Source organism: Serinus canaria, chromosome 1A, assembly GCF_022539315.1.
Source record: "Serinus canaria isolate serCan28SL12 chromosome 1A, serCan2020, whole genome shotgun sequence".
NCBI lineage: Eukaryota > Metazoa > Chordata > Aves > Passeriformes > Fringillidae > Serinus > Serinus canaria.
The window spans coordinates 48,071,860-48,087,314 of record NC_066314.1 but is presented as its reverse complement, the minus strand read 5'-3'; the positions used below and the strand labels follow the sequence as shown (position 1 = coordinate 48,087,314).

Genomic DNA, 15,455 nt, shown 5'->3' with positions numbered 1-15,455 from the left:
TTACCTTGCCACCACCAATGCCCATGCCACAGTTATTGAGCTTGAGTTCCTGCAGAGTGTAGCATGCAGGGCTCTTCAGCAGAGCCTCAAAGCCACGCACACCGTCTGGCCCAAACGCATTGTCACTCAGGTCCAACTCCACCAGCTGGGCTCCAGCAGCAATGAGTGCATCCCCCAAAGAGATCTGTAAGGAAACAGATGGCAGTGGGAGGGAGGAATGGATTAACTTCTAGTGACAGCATCACTGCAGTGGCTAGGTATGACAGTGATGCTGCAAAAAAAATTTCCACTTTGAAGACATTCTGCAAAGCTGCATGGGGAAATAAAACTACTGCTAAATCCAGAGAGGAAGTTACACAAATTAAGCTAAAGATAACCATGAAGTAGTTACCAAGACACTATCCCATCCCTTTAGGTCAAATACTTTTCAAAGTGAATCTCCTGCTCTACAGTGCTGAAATGTTGAGCTTATGTTCTGGCTTCACAGGACTCGAGGAGATGAGGAGCTCTGTAAAGGTCTTAGAAGACACAGTCATAAGATTTACTTAGAAAGCTTAGCTCTCACTTTATCTGTTGGGTCATGAAGATGGTTTTTCCCAGTGAAAAGCTCCTTCACCAGCATGGACTCACATTTAACCTTTAATCAACTCTTCTCCACCTCATCCAGTAAAAGCAGAAGAGAACCACTCACCTATTCTGAAACATTTAGCACTAACAACACAGAGAAGGATCAGCTCTGTACCAAAATACAGACTCCCACAAAGAGCATGACAGGTGAGAAAAGAGGTTATATTAGTCACAAGTCTCAGATCTAGTTTTTACTTACCAAAGCAGGAGGGATCTCAGACCTTAGCCTGCCTGTGAACATGTCACTCCAATGACACCTCTAAAATAAGAAGCATACAGATAAACACTACTAAAATATTTAGGTCAACTCAGCTGTAATAAACATTTACACATACAAGATGCTTTACATCACTGGAGACAGCTTAATGCTGTCTCCTTTCCCTTGGGTTGTCATTTGATTGTACTAAAGAGCTGCAAGAACCAGTGTTAAAATCACTTCACTTGCAAGGACAAAGTAACTGAAATTCACACTATAAACATTATACAAGAATTCTTGTTTGTGTTCAAGCTGGAATTATTTTTTTGCTGAGAAAATTGCCACTGAAAAAAACAACAGGAAACAGAAGAATGTATTAGCAATGCAGATTTTACTAAGGTATGAAGCCCAACAATCTGAACTTACTTGAAAAGCCACATTTGGGTGATTAATACTCATCAATGTCTCATACCACTCTCCTTCAAGGGACAGTGTAGTGCCTCTAGTAGCACAGCATCCCCTTAACATTAGGCTAGAGCAACAGTAGGAAAACATAGCTTGAGCAAAGATGAGCCTCCTGTTGCATTTCTTCCATTATTTCCTCCCTACTCAGACATTCTCTGAAGACTCACTCTCCAGAAGATTCGACTCAGTTTTTCAGAGAACTTCATTTGAACTTAGTCTTTTGTTGCCATGGCTTTGTTTACAGATGCTGCCTTCAATAGAGGCTTTTCCTCACACAGCTTGCCAGCTTTAAGATTGGAAGCCTTCTCCACAGGAGAAGTCTTCAAGTTATGCTGTATTTTCCTAAGATTGCTCTTCCTCCCAGAAAAGCCACCAAGCAAGCTTCAGAGGTAACTCAAGGCAGGTCTCTGTAGGAATAGTCTAGACAGGCCTTCAGTATTTCCACATTATTTCTTCCCCTTCACTACTCCCCACTTAAGAATCTCACCTTGAGCTCACTTTTCTTCTCCAAGGCCTTGGCAATAACTCTTGCTGCCTCCACACCCACGGTGTTGCCTTCCAGGCGCAAGGCTTCCAGGCCATCAAACTCCTCAATTTGCTTGATCACTTCTTCAGCTGCAAGAAGCAGATAATCTAGTTGGTCTTTTACCAGTGTCTTGGTTACCACAGTAACCCCTCTAAGATCCAGTAAAAATCTAGTTCCTCTAGCAAAAACAGCAATGGGAACAACACCTGAAACAGCAATGGGAACAACACCTGAAACAGCAATGGGAACAGAGCTGAAGTGCCAGATCATCAGAAAGGACACTCCCCATTCCCTACCCTGCCTTCTCATAATTCTACTCTTCTATTATAGTCTATATTCTATTCTGATAGCCATGCTCCTATTTGCATAAGTAAGTTTCTTTACTTCCCAAATAAAATTCTCCTGCCATTCAGCACATGCTTTAAAAGCTAGAGTGAATGTCCCTGGAGAGGTGCAGTGACTAAGTTGATGGGCATTAGTGTCAATCAAGAGGAAAAAGTTCCCACTGACTGGCAGAAGAAATGTCTGTTTAGCAAACACGTCAGGGTGGAACAATTTAGCTCTACAGTAATCCTGTGCAAGGCAAAGAGCAAGCTGCATCTCTCCTGCCAATGGGCACTTGCTATTGTTCCCAAGCTCCAAGGCCTTTCCCCATGGTTCAGTGCCTTTGAGCTACTAAACCAATCTATAAAAAAGCTCCACCTTTTGCTTTAGCAAAAAAAAAAAAAAAAAAGGCTATATTGTATATATTTAATATACATATATTATTTGCTATCTACTATAGCAAATAACATCTCTGAAAAACATGCTGTTTTTCTTGGTGCGACAAATGTTGATCTAATACACACATTTTCACCAGATACTTACATTAGCAGCCACTGTAGGACTTACTGTGAAACACACATACAGCAACAAGACAGAAAGAAGGTGAACGCAGGCTAACATATCAGCCCATTGCTCTGTGTACCTCTTGCTCCAAGAGCTGTGATACACTCATTTACTGTTTTTAAAAGGAGCAATGACTTCTAATGCCCAGTAACTATCAAAAGCACTTGGAGAGAACACCAAGAATACAACAACTGCAAACCAGGCACCCAAATCCCAGTTACAGCAGCTGCAGCTCTGCCAGGGCACCAGGTGAAAGCAGGGTACCACAAGAGCAGGAAACATCACTATAAGAAACAGCTGTAGCTGACAGACCCCTGCATTGCAGGTGTGTTATGACAACTTGTCCATGCAGGATTAGCAGAAAGTTTAGCACAAGATTTGACAACTTCAGGGAGATGCTTTCAAAGCACAAAGGTATTTTCTCTTACCATCTTCAGCTGTGTTGAGTTTAAGGCTCTGGCCTTTGAAGCTCAACTGTCCACCACCCACTTTGGTTTTGGCAAGTGACTCTGCAAGCTTAGTGATGTCTTCTGATGCCATTTTCCCGCTTTTTCCAAAAGTTATGAACTGTCAATTAAAAGAAATGGTCATCATAAAGACTCTCTAACTACAATACATAATCTATACAAATAACCATATTTATTTGAACACTCATGTGGTTTTTGTTACTCAGATATCTAACTGAATTTTCAATGTCATTACTACTTTTCCCCAGAGCTCAATTAAGACAGCTAAGCTAGATTAATATTCCAAAGCCAGCCAGTCAGACGGTGCTGATTCTTCCAACACTGACAATATACTTCATAAATAAACAGTAGGTAAAACTATGGATTAAGGCCACATTAAGGCATTACTCTTTGTGCAAAATTAACAATTACAATGCAATATTCCTCTCATTCCAACCTCCATCCTTTAATTATATGTGTTGCATGCTTCTCCTGCTCTCTCATTCTAGCAAGCTAGAATGAACACAGTTGCTTTTCCTTTTCAGTGATATTCCCAGAAGTGCCCTTGTCAGCACAGTTCCAGAACCACCGAGTTGCTGAAAACATTGTGTGTGCCGCATACAAAACTCTCTTAGCTTCCTGGGTGCTCTTCCCTTTCAGATGCCCCACACAAATTCATCACAAGTTAAATAGGATGATCTTACAATAAATTAGTGAATATCTAGCCCTGAGACACAAGTCTGAAGCTAGACATGCCTGGTAGCATCTGCATAGCATTATTTAATGAATATTAATCACTGTCTGAAGGGACTGGCCTCCATCCATTGAGCAGGATAAACAGAGTACATTTCTTATCCCACTGCCTCTGCTGGGATAAAAGGCTACACACAACTAATGCTTAGAAACCACACACTTAGACTTCAGACATCAGAAGGGATGAACGTCTATTCCTACAACACAAAACTGGTTCCCTTCCATTCCTGTCTGATTAGAAGTGACCCCACACTCTTATAGCTGTTTGAGGTCAGCAGTGCTGGTTTTAAAATATTCCTATACAAAAGCTCTACATTTTCCTTCACATACTTTCCTCCTGATACCCATCTGTAAAGCCTCCAGCTTCCCCAGAGTATGACTTGTCTTCAGGGGTCTTTAATTTTAATATCGCTTTTGGAAACAAGGGGTGAAAATCTCCAAGGCTGAAGAACACAAATTGTCTAGGATGACTATCCTCTCAAGTAGGTGCTGCCAGTAGAAAGAAACCTGATGCCTTCTGAGGCTACCTGGAGCAGTGGCTAGACAGAGTTAAAGGAATAAAGTAGGTATTTATTAAAAGGCCCTCAAAGGATACACCTTGGGCACTGCAAGAGCCCGGCCATGGCTCCACCCAAGACAGACCCCGGGTCACGAGGTGTCACACTTTTATAAGTTTTGGTCCATTTACATGTTGGGGTTAATTGTCCAATTGCAGCTTCAGGTTATGAAGTCCCATCCTCCCAGACTGCTCTCCTCAATTTGCTGCTGTTTACACTTTTTGGGCCTGAAGCTGCCATGGTGTCTTTGGCTCTCAGGCTGGAAAAGGATTGCTTTGTCTAACTGCCCTGTGAAGAGAACTTGCTAACACGTTATAAGAAGTTCAGAGTTACACACTAAGGCAGCAGTACAGAATCTAGAAAATATGAAAGCCAAAACTTAAGGCATCAAACCCACATCACTTACTCCATTCCTACCAGACCACTCAGATACCAAACTCATGGACATTCCCAGGCTCTGCCAAACCAAGACTGAGAAGGAAGAAGAGGACATCCTCCAAACCATGAAGGCTTTACCAGACAGGAACAGAAGTTAATATCTGTAGAAGTTAGTCTGTCCACCTAGTTCAATTAACAACTTTACTCTTAAAAATCAGTTCCATTCTACTATGATCATCTTCCTTACAGATGTTCACATCCTCCTGGCTTCTCTTTTCCCTTGAATCTCCTTTGTCATTCTTCACCTTACACACAGACTACCTCTCCTAATCTCAACATACAAATCCATCATCACATCCCGAAGCATGTTTTATAGCACGTGTCAGCCACACCCAACTGTCAACCTACCAGAAGTCTCTTCACTGCTAATTCTTCCACAGAGAAAGCTTTGGAGGGGAAAAAAAAAAAAAAAAAAAAAAAAAAAAAAGGAAGAGTTAGTCTGTTTGTCAAACATAACCAAGATCTGAAAATGCCTAAAGACAGTTTTCCTTTTCACTTAAAGGGCTGTAGGAAACTTAACACTTCCTGCTGATCAAAAAGTTAGTTCAGACGAATACTTTAATTACAACACTTCGTCGACCCCAATAGCCAACACACCGGCTACCTGCTGCTCGCCCAGCACCGGGGCGCCTGCCAGAGCGGGGCGACAGCCCGAGGTCCCCGCCCCACCAGCCCCCGACAGCCTCGCAGCGTCGCTCGCTCCAGGGCTGGCCGAAGCTCCTCTCTTCCCCCGCGGGAGCAGCCGAGCGCCGGCCGCACGCTCCCCCCCGCCGCAGGCAACGGGGCCAAAGCACGGCCGGAACGCCCCTTGCCGCCCCGCGCGGGGAGCGGGACCCGCGGCCGGACACGCGTGACGCGAGCCCACGGCCGGGGACCCCCGCCTGCTCCTGGGAGGGGCGCCCGTGGGAGCGCCCCCCGCAGGCGGGGCCCAGGAGCGCGTCAGCCCGCGGGATCGCGTCAGCCCGCGGGAATCGCCTCCGCCCACGCACGGCCCCTCCGCCGGCCGCTAACGGCAGTGGCTGCCGCCCGTCCCCTCACCTCCTCGGGGTTCCGCCGCCGGGGAAGGCGCGGGAGACTCACGCCGCCGCGCCGGGGCCGCTGGGTGAGGGGCGGGCGGGGGAGGCGGAGGATTTGAACGCCGGCAGTTCTGCTCCTCGCTCCGGGATTGGCTGCTGCTTAGTGACGTCACGGGACGCGCTCCACCGCCGCGCCGCAGCCGGGGTCGCCACGCCAGGCGTGGGCGGGGCTGCGGAGGAGCGCGGCAGCGGCAGCGGGGCACGCCGGGAGCTGTAGTCCTGCTCCTGCCCTCGTCTCCGGGCGCGGCCGGGGCCTGAGCGGGCTGCGCGGGGCTGTGCCCGGGCCACGCTCACAACCCCCGTTCGCTGAAGGGTCGCTGGGGAAGCTCCCGCAAGCCCGCAGGTGGGACACGAGCACCTTCTGATGTGAAACTTCGCCTAGATAATGTCCCTGGGGTCTCCTGTTCGTACTCGCATGTTACTGTCAGACCGTTCTGCTAAGGAAGGCGTTTCACAGAATCACAGAATCGGTTAGCTTGGAAAAGATCTCTGAGATCATCAAGTCCAACCTGTGACCAAATAACACCTTAACAAATAGACTATGGCACTAAGTGCCACATCCAGTCTTAAACACCTCCAGGGACGGTGACACCTCTCTGGACAGCCCATCCGATACCCAGTCACCCTTTCTGTGACCAATTTCTTCCTATGTCCAGCCTAAACCTCTTCTGGCACAGCACAGGACTATCTTCTCTCATCTGTCGCTTTCACCGTGGAGCGCAAAGTCATTCCTGCTTCAGGATGGGAAAAAACATGGGTTTGTTGACAGCCTTGTGTGCACATTTATGCGTGACATTTTCTTCCCGAGTATAGAAACAGAAGTACATCGGATGAGGCAGGGTGAGCTGTGCACAGACCTGCCTGCTATGCAGTGGGTTTGCGCAGCACCTCTGGCCCTTCTCTGCAACCTGCAAGCTACAGGCACTGTGAAAAACACCAATCACTTGTTTTCTAAAATTTTAAAGGTTTAATAGTAATAAAATAGTTATAAAAATAGTAATACAATTAGAGTAAAAATAATTTAGACAATTTGAATTAAGATAATATGAGACAATAAAAACAATTTTTTGTTACGGACATCCGGGTACCTTTTTCTGGGCAGCACAAGCCAGAAAAAGGACCCCCGTTAACAAAGGATTAACCCTTAAAAACAACAGCCTGTTGCATATTCATACACTTCATACATGATGCATAAATTCCATTCAAACAAAGGATTCGGCCTGGTCATCGTCAACTTCTTCCTCCTAATCCGAACAGTGCCTTCGAGGCGGGAAGAAGTTCATTTCTTCTGATAAGAGGGCAATAAATTGTTTTTCTCTGAAAGATTTAGGTGTCCTTTGGCTGCTATCTCGCTGCAAGTCCTTTCTTTAAAAAAAGTATCCTACATAGCATAGTTTCTATTTTAACAATTATTTATAACCTAAAACTATATTTACCACACTACTGAAGAGAATTAATACAGCGTTACTTTCTAACACAACACATATAATATTCATTTTAATATTTGCCAAAAGCCAATCATAAAATATACGCATTTTTCACAGGCACCAATGTAGGCAGCATTTCAGGTGGCAGATTCCTGGAGAGATTGCTATTGAGGAGGGCCATAGGTAGGATTTATTCTGCTGTTTAGTCCCAAAACATTGTAAGAGGCCTTTTCCAGCCTCTCACAAATTTCCCAACTGTGGTTTTAATAAGCAACAGCAAATGCTTGTATGGACCCAGGAAAAGAATGTCAGTAGTTGATGGTGCTGGGTGACCAGCCTCATAAATAGTAAGACAAGTTTCTTTTGCAAGTGAAGAAAATTAAGAACCACTTAGACACTAGACTGTGGCTGTATGTGAGAAGAATAAAGCTGCCAGAATATATAGAACTGATGAGGAGCTAAGTGTGGTCTTGAGAAGGAGCTTGAACCTGGAAAATATAAGCAAAAAATTTGGCACTGGATATTACTTCCTCACAATTTTAGTAATCAGCAAGATCTTATAAAATACATCCGATTCCCTTCCCTGTCATTCTCCCAAATACTGGTTTTGCCAGAGGGGCAAGAATAAAGGCACTGACTGTAACTACAGCTATATTGGAATGTAGGTGTACCACAGATCCATACATTCATTCTTCCTAAAAAATAGCTTTACAAATCAAAGCAACTTCTATGACACTGTATCTGGTTTGTAGCAGGGGTTTGCAGTGTTTGACTCTTGCTGACTACCTGCACATGAGACTGAGACCTCAATAACTTGCAAACTGTGAAAAATCTTCGTGTTGACCGGTAAAAAAAGATTTTACTTCATGAGAGGAGAGGTGCATGCCAGCCCATGACCTTTCAGGATGCCTCTCAGTCTTACAGAGAAAGGAAATTGGGATGGAGGAAAGCACAACATGACTTTCAATTGAGAAATACAGTCTTAGAAATTAATGTTCTTAAATTGAAAGCCAGTGTTTATTCCGGCATAACTCTTGATTGTGTGTACATTTTGGTTTTGTTCCTCTTTTTCCTCATCACCTCTTAATCTTCTCATCCAGCAGTGATGTCTTTTCCTTTCACAGGTGCTGCAGGTTTGGAGGTGTCCTGGGCTCTGTGACTTATTTGGTGATGGCTCTGTAGGGCTGCCCTCCCACTGTGATCTGGCATATCTGCTCTCCCTGTGTTTACTTTCTGCCTCCAGACCTGCTCCACCTTTCTTCTGCCCAAGACCACTCCATCAACAGGATTTGTCATTTAATATACATTTTACCCAGCAGCTTCTGCACCAGAGGCCCAGCTTAGTTTAGGTTCTAGACATTGTCACAGTGTCACCACCTTAAATTAAGAAATAACAAATCTTCTGAAGAGTTAATAAAAATAAACATTATCCATGGATAATAGCAATCTTTTGATCAAAACCAATACCTAAAAATGTGCATTGTAATAAAATATTGTGAAGAGCATTAGGCAATGTTCTCCAGTACCATAAGGTACACTATTCAAGTCACAGCCTGTATTTCATAAATTATCAGTTTATTGTGTTGGCCATGCTGTCAGAAGCCAATCCTACTCAGTATAATAAAGTCTTTCCTTTTCTGATCAATGCATTTTAAATATCAAGCAAGATTAGCACACTTCAGATGTTACCTTCTATCTGCCTTTGAATCTTGGCAGCGTACACAGTTGAAAAGCACAAGCTGACATTCTTGTGGGTCACTGTAAACAGAGAAGTGAGACACTCAGGAGTAAACATGTCACTGATTAGATTGGGAAAAAGCTGGTCATTTAAGCCAGTGTCAGTCTGGAAATTATTAATCTAATGTAGACAGAATCCTTTAGGGAGAGGGAAACTATTCTTCCAGGGAAGTTGTACAAGCATAAAACTCCTCTGAGAGGCTTATTTGAAGTTAGTGCAGCTAGGTGGGCATGGGTGACTCTCCAGCTAAGATGGTCTGTGAACCTGGATCTTCACAACCCCTGCCCATGGTAGAACATGTCCCATCAGCCTCCCTTTCCCACCAGCAGTTCTCTTCCTGGTGCTCTGCTAGCATGGACTGCTTGGAGATTCAGTCCACTTTCTGTAAATATTGAGGGATTTGGGATGAAAACAAGGCAAAAATTCGATTCCAAAAAGGGTCTAAACTCACATGTGCATGCATAAATATAAAAATATATATGCATCTACATACATATAATATATATGTAGATTGTATATTACCCAATCATATAAAATGTAATATTAATATTTGTTTATTAATGCTGCATATATGCATTTACATATATAGAACATATATATATATATACACATGTGTGTATATATATAAAAAATATATGTAGATTGTATAATATCCAGGCATATAAAATGTAATATTGAGACTTAAATTTTTTTTGTTTGTTTTATTTTTGTGTTTGGTTTTGTTGTTGTTATTGTTTTGGTTTTTGGTTTTGTTTCTTGTTTTTGGTTGTTTTTTTTTTTTTTTGTTGTTGTTGTTGTTTTATTTTTAAATACATATTCCTTTCCACCCAAAGATTTATGTTTTCAGATTATTTTATTTACAAGGAACCCCCTCAGCAGTGCAGGGCGGAGTAAGTAAGGTCTGGCTGGAGCAGATAATTGCTCTGCCATGAGCGATGGCTCTGGCCCCCGTCCAGCGAACAGAAATGGGTGGGCACAAGGGTCACTGCTTCACGGATGTGATAATCCCGGGCGGGGGGGGGTCTCACAATTCAGTTCCTCGCCGCGTTCGGATGCATGCATTCCCTCTGCAGAGGCAGCTTTGCTTTCTCTTGGGGTATATTTTTTTGTATCAGCAAAGACAACCGGGAAGAAAAAAATGTTGCATTAAAATTAGAACGGAGAGTCGGCTGCTGAAGCGCTTTATTTTTTAGATTTTTTTGTTTTGTTTTGTTTTTAAAGCCTAATTCACCTTAAAGAATCTCAAAAGCAGCCTCAAGGGAAAGATTTGTGAATTTTTGTAATGGAAAGCGGTAGCCTCTAGGGCCCAGAGGATATGCAGGGAGGCATTTTCTCTTGCTGGTGCAGCTGAGAGCGAGCGAGAGAGAGCGAGACCTGGAAATGAAAGTAAAGAGATCAGGAGGCACATGGAGGGAGCTGCAGGGGCAGCCGATCCAGAAGCAGAATGCTGCCTTCTATAATTAAATAGCACTTACTATTATTATTACTTCTAGTAATAATACATTAATAATATCTCTAGTAATACAATACCATTTATCAAGGAAAGTTTATGCGTAGTGTGGGGGGGAAAACCCGAGGAGAGGTGAGTTCTTTATTATTATTTTGGGGGGATTATTTTTGTCTTAAATCAATTCTGTGTGTGTTTATGTATGTAGAAAGGGGTGGACTTGAGAAACAAGAAATTCTGGATGTTGCTTCATTAGAAAGTAAAGGTTTCAGATAGTAACTGCATAGATGAAAGGTTGTGTAATTGGAAATTTTTAAAAAATGCGGTTAAAAAATAATACGGGTGAGATTTTGAAGCTAAACCCTCTTCCGCCAAAAATGTGGGGTTTGCAAAAAAAAAAAAAAAAATATTGTCAAAGATCCTAATCCCACCCCCTGGAAAAAAATGTGTTCGTCTAAAATCGCATAGCTAGGGGGAAAGACCCTGGGTTTACGTGGAAAACTTAGTATTAATCGCGTTCGTGCCTGTTTGTGTTTTGTATGTTCGGGATGTGTGTTTTGGTCTGTATTTAGGCTGCAGTTTCCCCCTCTTGTTTGGTCCAAACCCCATGAAACGGCAGAGAAGCCCTTTGGAATTGCTTTTTAGATGGACCTTCCGTAGGGTCTTCTAAAGTTTATCAAATAAGAAGATTGTGTTATGTTTTTTTTGGGTTTTGTTTTGTTTGTTTTGGTTTTAATTCTTTAATGTTTTAGACAGTTTCCGGGTGGCAGGGGACGTTATGTGTTGGTTTGTTGTTTTTTTTTTTTTTTTTTTCCTCTTAAAGCTGTCTCCCATACTCTTGGAGATGCGTGATTCTTATTTAAGCCGATGGGGGTGGGGAAGGAGGAAGAGTATGTTTTAGTTTGTTTTCCTTTTCCCGGGGAAGCCTGGATGTCTCCTGCCCTGGGAGACCCCTCCCAGCAGGGCCGTGGTGTTGGGAGTGCGGAGGTGCCGGCCCTCGGCAGAGTCGCGGGGGTGCAGGAGGCGCCGCCGACCTCTCTCAGCTCCAGCGGCCGAGGTGGTTCCTCTCCCGGCAGCGGCCTCTACGCAAGGCCGGGGATCGGCGGCCTAGTGCGGGCAGCGGGGGGAGGGAGCGAGCGAGGTTTCCCGCGCCGTCCGTGTGGGAACCAGCCCCCGGATTTAGTTTTTCAGATGAGGCACGGGAATGCGAGCTGGGTGGGCAGAAACCCAAGAGCAAGTGGCTTAGGGTTAGGCGGCATTACCCCACAGCTCTCTCCGTGCTCCTTGGCTGCGCTGCAGTGGGGGCAGGAGGAAGGGTGGCCTGTGGTGCATGAAGGTGTTATGTATGGAGTGGTTATGTACGGAGCTACTACGGAAGGGTTATGTATGGAACACAAGGCTGAAGTGAGTGGAAAATGGGGTAATGGGGGCTGATGTGGTTAGATGAGGCTTTAGCCCCCACCACCATCCCCCTCTCTGGGAAACTTAAGAGTCACTGCTTTTATTTTCACTGGGGGGTGAGCTGGTTGTGGCTACCTTGCTCTGCATTCACTGGGTGCAGTGAATACTGCTGGGTGCAGCTGGCGGCACCCCAGTGAGCCCAGTGATGCTGCGAAGCAGGAGCGGCACTAGTGGGGTGCTGGGATGTGAGATGGTGGCCATGGAAGTTCCTTGGGGCAGCCGGTGTGGTGTGGGGAGGGACGGAGGAGCCAGCCCTGGCAGGCACAGCAGAGTGGTGGGGGATCCAAGAGTGGTTGGCTGTGAGAAGCAGTGAAACCCAGGGAGTGGGACATGGCAGAAAGCAGCTGCAGGAGTGAGCAAGAGCCCAAGTTTGTAGTGGGCTCTGCAGTTTGTCCTTTACTTGAGGTGTGCCCAGTTAGCTATTCTGCTGCACCACTAAGGTGGCCAAACTGCAGAAGTGAAAGACTCCCATGTTTCAGACCAGTGTATCCTGGAGCCTTTTTCCTGGTGAGCTCCAGTGTCAGCTCTACGACCTGCCACTTGCATCTGAGTGTACTTATTTCTAGTTGAAATGTTACAGTCAATGCCTGGAAGCCAGTCAAGTGTCAGCTCATTGCCATCTCAGAAATACAGTATGAAAAACTTTGCCCAAATTCGGTTCTGACAGGGTTGTGAATAAGAGCTGTGTCCTTGATAAGATAAATTCAAGTCTTTCCATTCATCTCGTGTTTCTACCATCTCCCCATCTAGAGGATATCCACCCAGTTTGTGATTCAGTCACCCAGTTCACTGGCTCATGCTTCCTTCTTAAGGCAAGAAAACTGTTTTGCCTGTCTGTAGCATTATATTCCTCTCTGGCAAATGGTTTGTAATTCACTGACTAACTGTGAATCAAGTTCTCTCTAGACTCAGGACTAGGGAGGATAAATGACTCTGGAGTAAAAGGATGAGAGCTTTGTAATGGAGATATAAATACTTGGTATTTGAATTTTGCTGGTGATTTGAGTGGACAAGTCTGGACAGAGAGATTTGGTGGGGGAGAGAAAAGGGACGCTTGGACACAGTGCTTAATGAAATATTTTCTACTGTGTTTCTAAAAATTTTTGAAAGCCCAAGACAACAAAAGCTAAACAAGTTTTGCACATAAAATTAATCATGCAGTAGCTGTGATATAGTGTGCAGCAGAACTGGAGTGTTGCTCATGTGGGTGGCTCACTGTGTGTTGGGTTTGCTGGTGTAACAAGTGCATGGCTTGGTCTGAATGTTAAATGCAACACAGTGAAGAGGCTGGAACGATGGGGGAGACAGAAGTGACCGAGTTTGCTGGTGAGGTAGTGGAGGAGGAGAAGGTTGTCTCTTACCAGGGTTTTATAGAAAGGAGCAAACTCTGGCTGTGTTATTATGGGACTTTCAGAGATGGAATAGGCTGGTCAGCCAAGGGTGAGGCAAGGGTGGGGATATTCATGCTGGATGCAGTGGCAGTAGTGATGAGGAGAGGAAAAAACAGTAGGGGAGCTTCAGAATGCTGGAAGAGTTGGGTAACTCTAGAAAGGAGACGTTCTGTAGCGTTCCTAGTAGTCCTTTGGCTGCACTCCAGGTCTGGGTCAGTAACTTTTGAATGCCCTTTTCTCTGGGCGAGTAAGAGGAGTAAGAGTAATCAGTTCTCACTGTAACACAGACTCACATCCTGCTGTGTAGGATGTTTTAGCAGCGGGGTCAGGGTAGCTGTGAGAACAGGTACTGATCTCTTTTTCACTCCTTGCAGTGTTTTAAAGGCTGAGCTCAGAAACAGAAGTAGACCATGTGTATTGAAAGCTTTTCAAGGTGGTGATGTCTTTTGTGGAGATACGAAATTGTAAAGGTGTGCCACTGGCATCTTTGGAATGCGGCCATTGATTTGGTGATGACCAGCCAGTGTTCAACTGCCCTCCCTACAGTCACCAACAATCTCCCTTTTCATCAGATCTGTGGGCTTCTGCTTCCCTTCCCTGACTTTTGTTCCCTCCAGCATGACTCAGGGAGCAGCAAGAGCAGGGCTGCACCTCCAGGCAGGACAAGTGAGTAGCAGCAGAAGGTGATGGCAGACACCAGCAATGCCCTCCCTCATAGCGTACAGTCCCACCACATGTGAACAGTGTAGGCAGAACTAGATGCCAATAGGAGTGGTCCATCAACAGCCCCAAAGAAGATGAGGTGGTGGATCTGGTCCAGGTCCACCCAGTGAGTCCAGCGGTAGGAAATGGTGCCAGAGACAGGACTGGAGACAGGCTGCCTGCAGTGGAGGTCTGAGGTTTGTCCCAGAGGTAGAACTGAGGACTGGTTCACCTACAGCATAGCTCAGACAAGGCAGGACCTGGACCTCTGCTGAAATGGAGCTTCTAGACCATGGACAGAGGGGCATAGGTGGGGGTCCAAGGTGAGGCTGTTTGGGGTGTGTCGCTCTTGTGCCGGGATTGAGGCAGGAGCAGACGAGAGGCAGGATCTTAGCAAAGGCAGAGAAGGCTTTATTCAAAAGAACTGCACGGTTTTTATAGAGTGGTACAATAGGTTCTATTCTATTGGCTAACTAACAGAAGCATCTTCCTCACACACTGTCCTTGAGAGGAATGGAAAACCCAAGTAGAAAAAAAAACACCTGCAAATTGTTTATACTCAAGGAGTTATCACATCTTTCCAACTCCCTAAGACTTCTCACAAGCCGCTGTGAGAAGCACTTGCCGTTTCTCTCACTCTGTCCCATGGTGTCCACAGGAGTGCTTCAAGACTTTTAGTGTATTCAGCTAGAAATTCTTCCTTCCTCTCTGTGCTCTCCCCATGAGCCTTTGGGAGGGTCCATTTGACTCTTTTGCCTCATCTTCTCCCCCACAGTTTCTCTCGTCATTTCCTGTGGAGGCCTTTCCTCACTCTTGTCTCTGATGGCCCTCACAGTTTCTTACAGTGATCTGGGGTGGCTCTGTATTTTCATGTCTTTCACTGCTGCTTTGTGGAAATGGTTCCTACTGCTCCTCTTCTGCTTCTCTGTTCTTTCTTACTTCCTCTGTCTTTGCAGAATTTCACACAGGGAGAAAAAAATGAATTAATTACCTCTCTCTCCTTGTCTACCTCTCAAGCCTGTCTGCTTGTATCATTAGTGATCATATTAACCTCACAATCTCCTTGTTAAATTTCCTTCTTTCTTCCTGATTGCTCATTATCCAGGCTATTTATGAATCAATGCAGGCCTTCTGTTCATTTTGTACAGAAGTATATCAGATCTTCTCCATCATTTCTGTTTAAAAACCTTTGTAGAGATGCTGATCATCCCTCACCTTGTCTATTGGCTTTCCCTTTCTTGCTGCACTGCCCGTTCTGTTCCAAGTTCAGCTGCTTGAAGTCTCCTACCTGCTGCTTGAACCAGATTGCTTCCAAAT

The 15,455-nt window shown here is 44.9% G+C and overlaps 2 protein-coding genes across 14 annotated transcripts in view; one reads left to right on the top strand and one right to left on the bottom strand.

The window, feature by feature from the left end:
* The window catches only part of RANGAP1 (Ran GTPase activating protein 1), a 33,428-nt gene extending 27,353 nt beyond the window's left edge, over positions 1-6,075 (bottom strand). Inside the window, exons 1-6 of one of the 5 annotated variants that reach the window (XM_050986899.1) lie at positions 5,935-6,075; positions 5,245-5,282; positions 3,131-3,269; positions 1,776-1,903; positions 827-886; positions 5-184 (exon numbers count right to left, since the gene is read on the bottom strand). In XM_050986899.1, the coding sequence (XP_050842856.1) occupies positions 5-184; positions 827-886; positions 1,776-1,903; positions 3,131-3,242 (480 nt within the window). In that variant the 5' untranslated portion in view covers positions 3,243-3,269; positions 5,245-5,282; positions 5,935-6,075. Of the gene's footprint in view, positions 1-4; positions 185-826; positions 887-1,775; positions 1,904-3,130; positions 3,270-5,244; positions 5,283-5,500; positions 5,761-5,934 lie in introns of those variants that run through there. The other 4 variants (XM_050986907.1, XM_009086537.4, XM_050986902.1 and 1 more) reach the window with 4 other exon arrangements.
* Positions 6,076-10,156: 4,081 nt separating this feature from the next.
* Positions 10,157-15,455, top strand: part of ZC3H7B (zinc finger CCCH-type containing 7B) — a 47,710-nt gene continuing 42,411 nt past the window's right edge. For 6 of the 9 annotated variants that reach the window (XM_018909976.3, XM_050982215.1, XM_018909973.3 and 3 more), the window contains exons 1-2: positions 10,158-10,719; positions 13,811-14,102. In XM_018909976.3, the coding sequence (XP_018765521.1) occupies positions 13,949-14,102 (154 nt within the window). In that variant the 5' untranslated portion in view covers positions 10,158-10,719; positions 13,811-13,948. Of the gene's footprint in view, positions 10,720-13,810; positions 14,103-15,455 lie in introns of all 9 variants that reach the window. The other 3 variants (XM_018909971.3, XM_050982210.1, XM_018909974.3) reach the window with 2 other exon arrangements.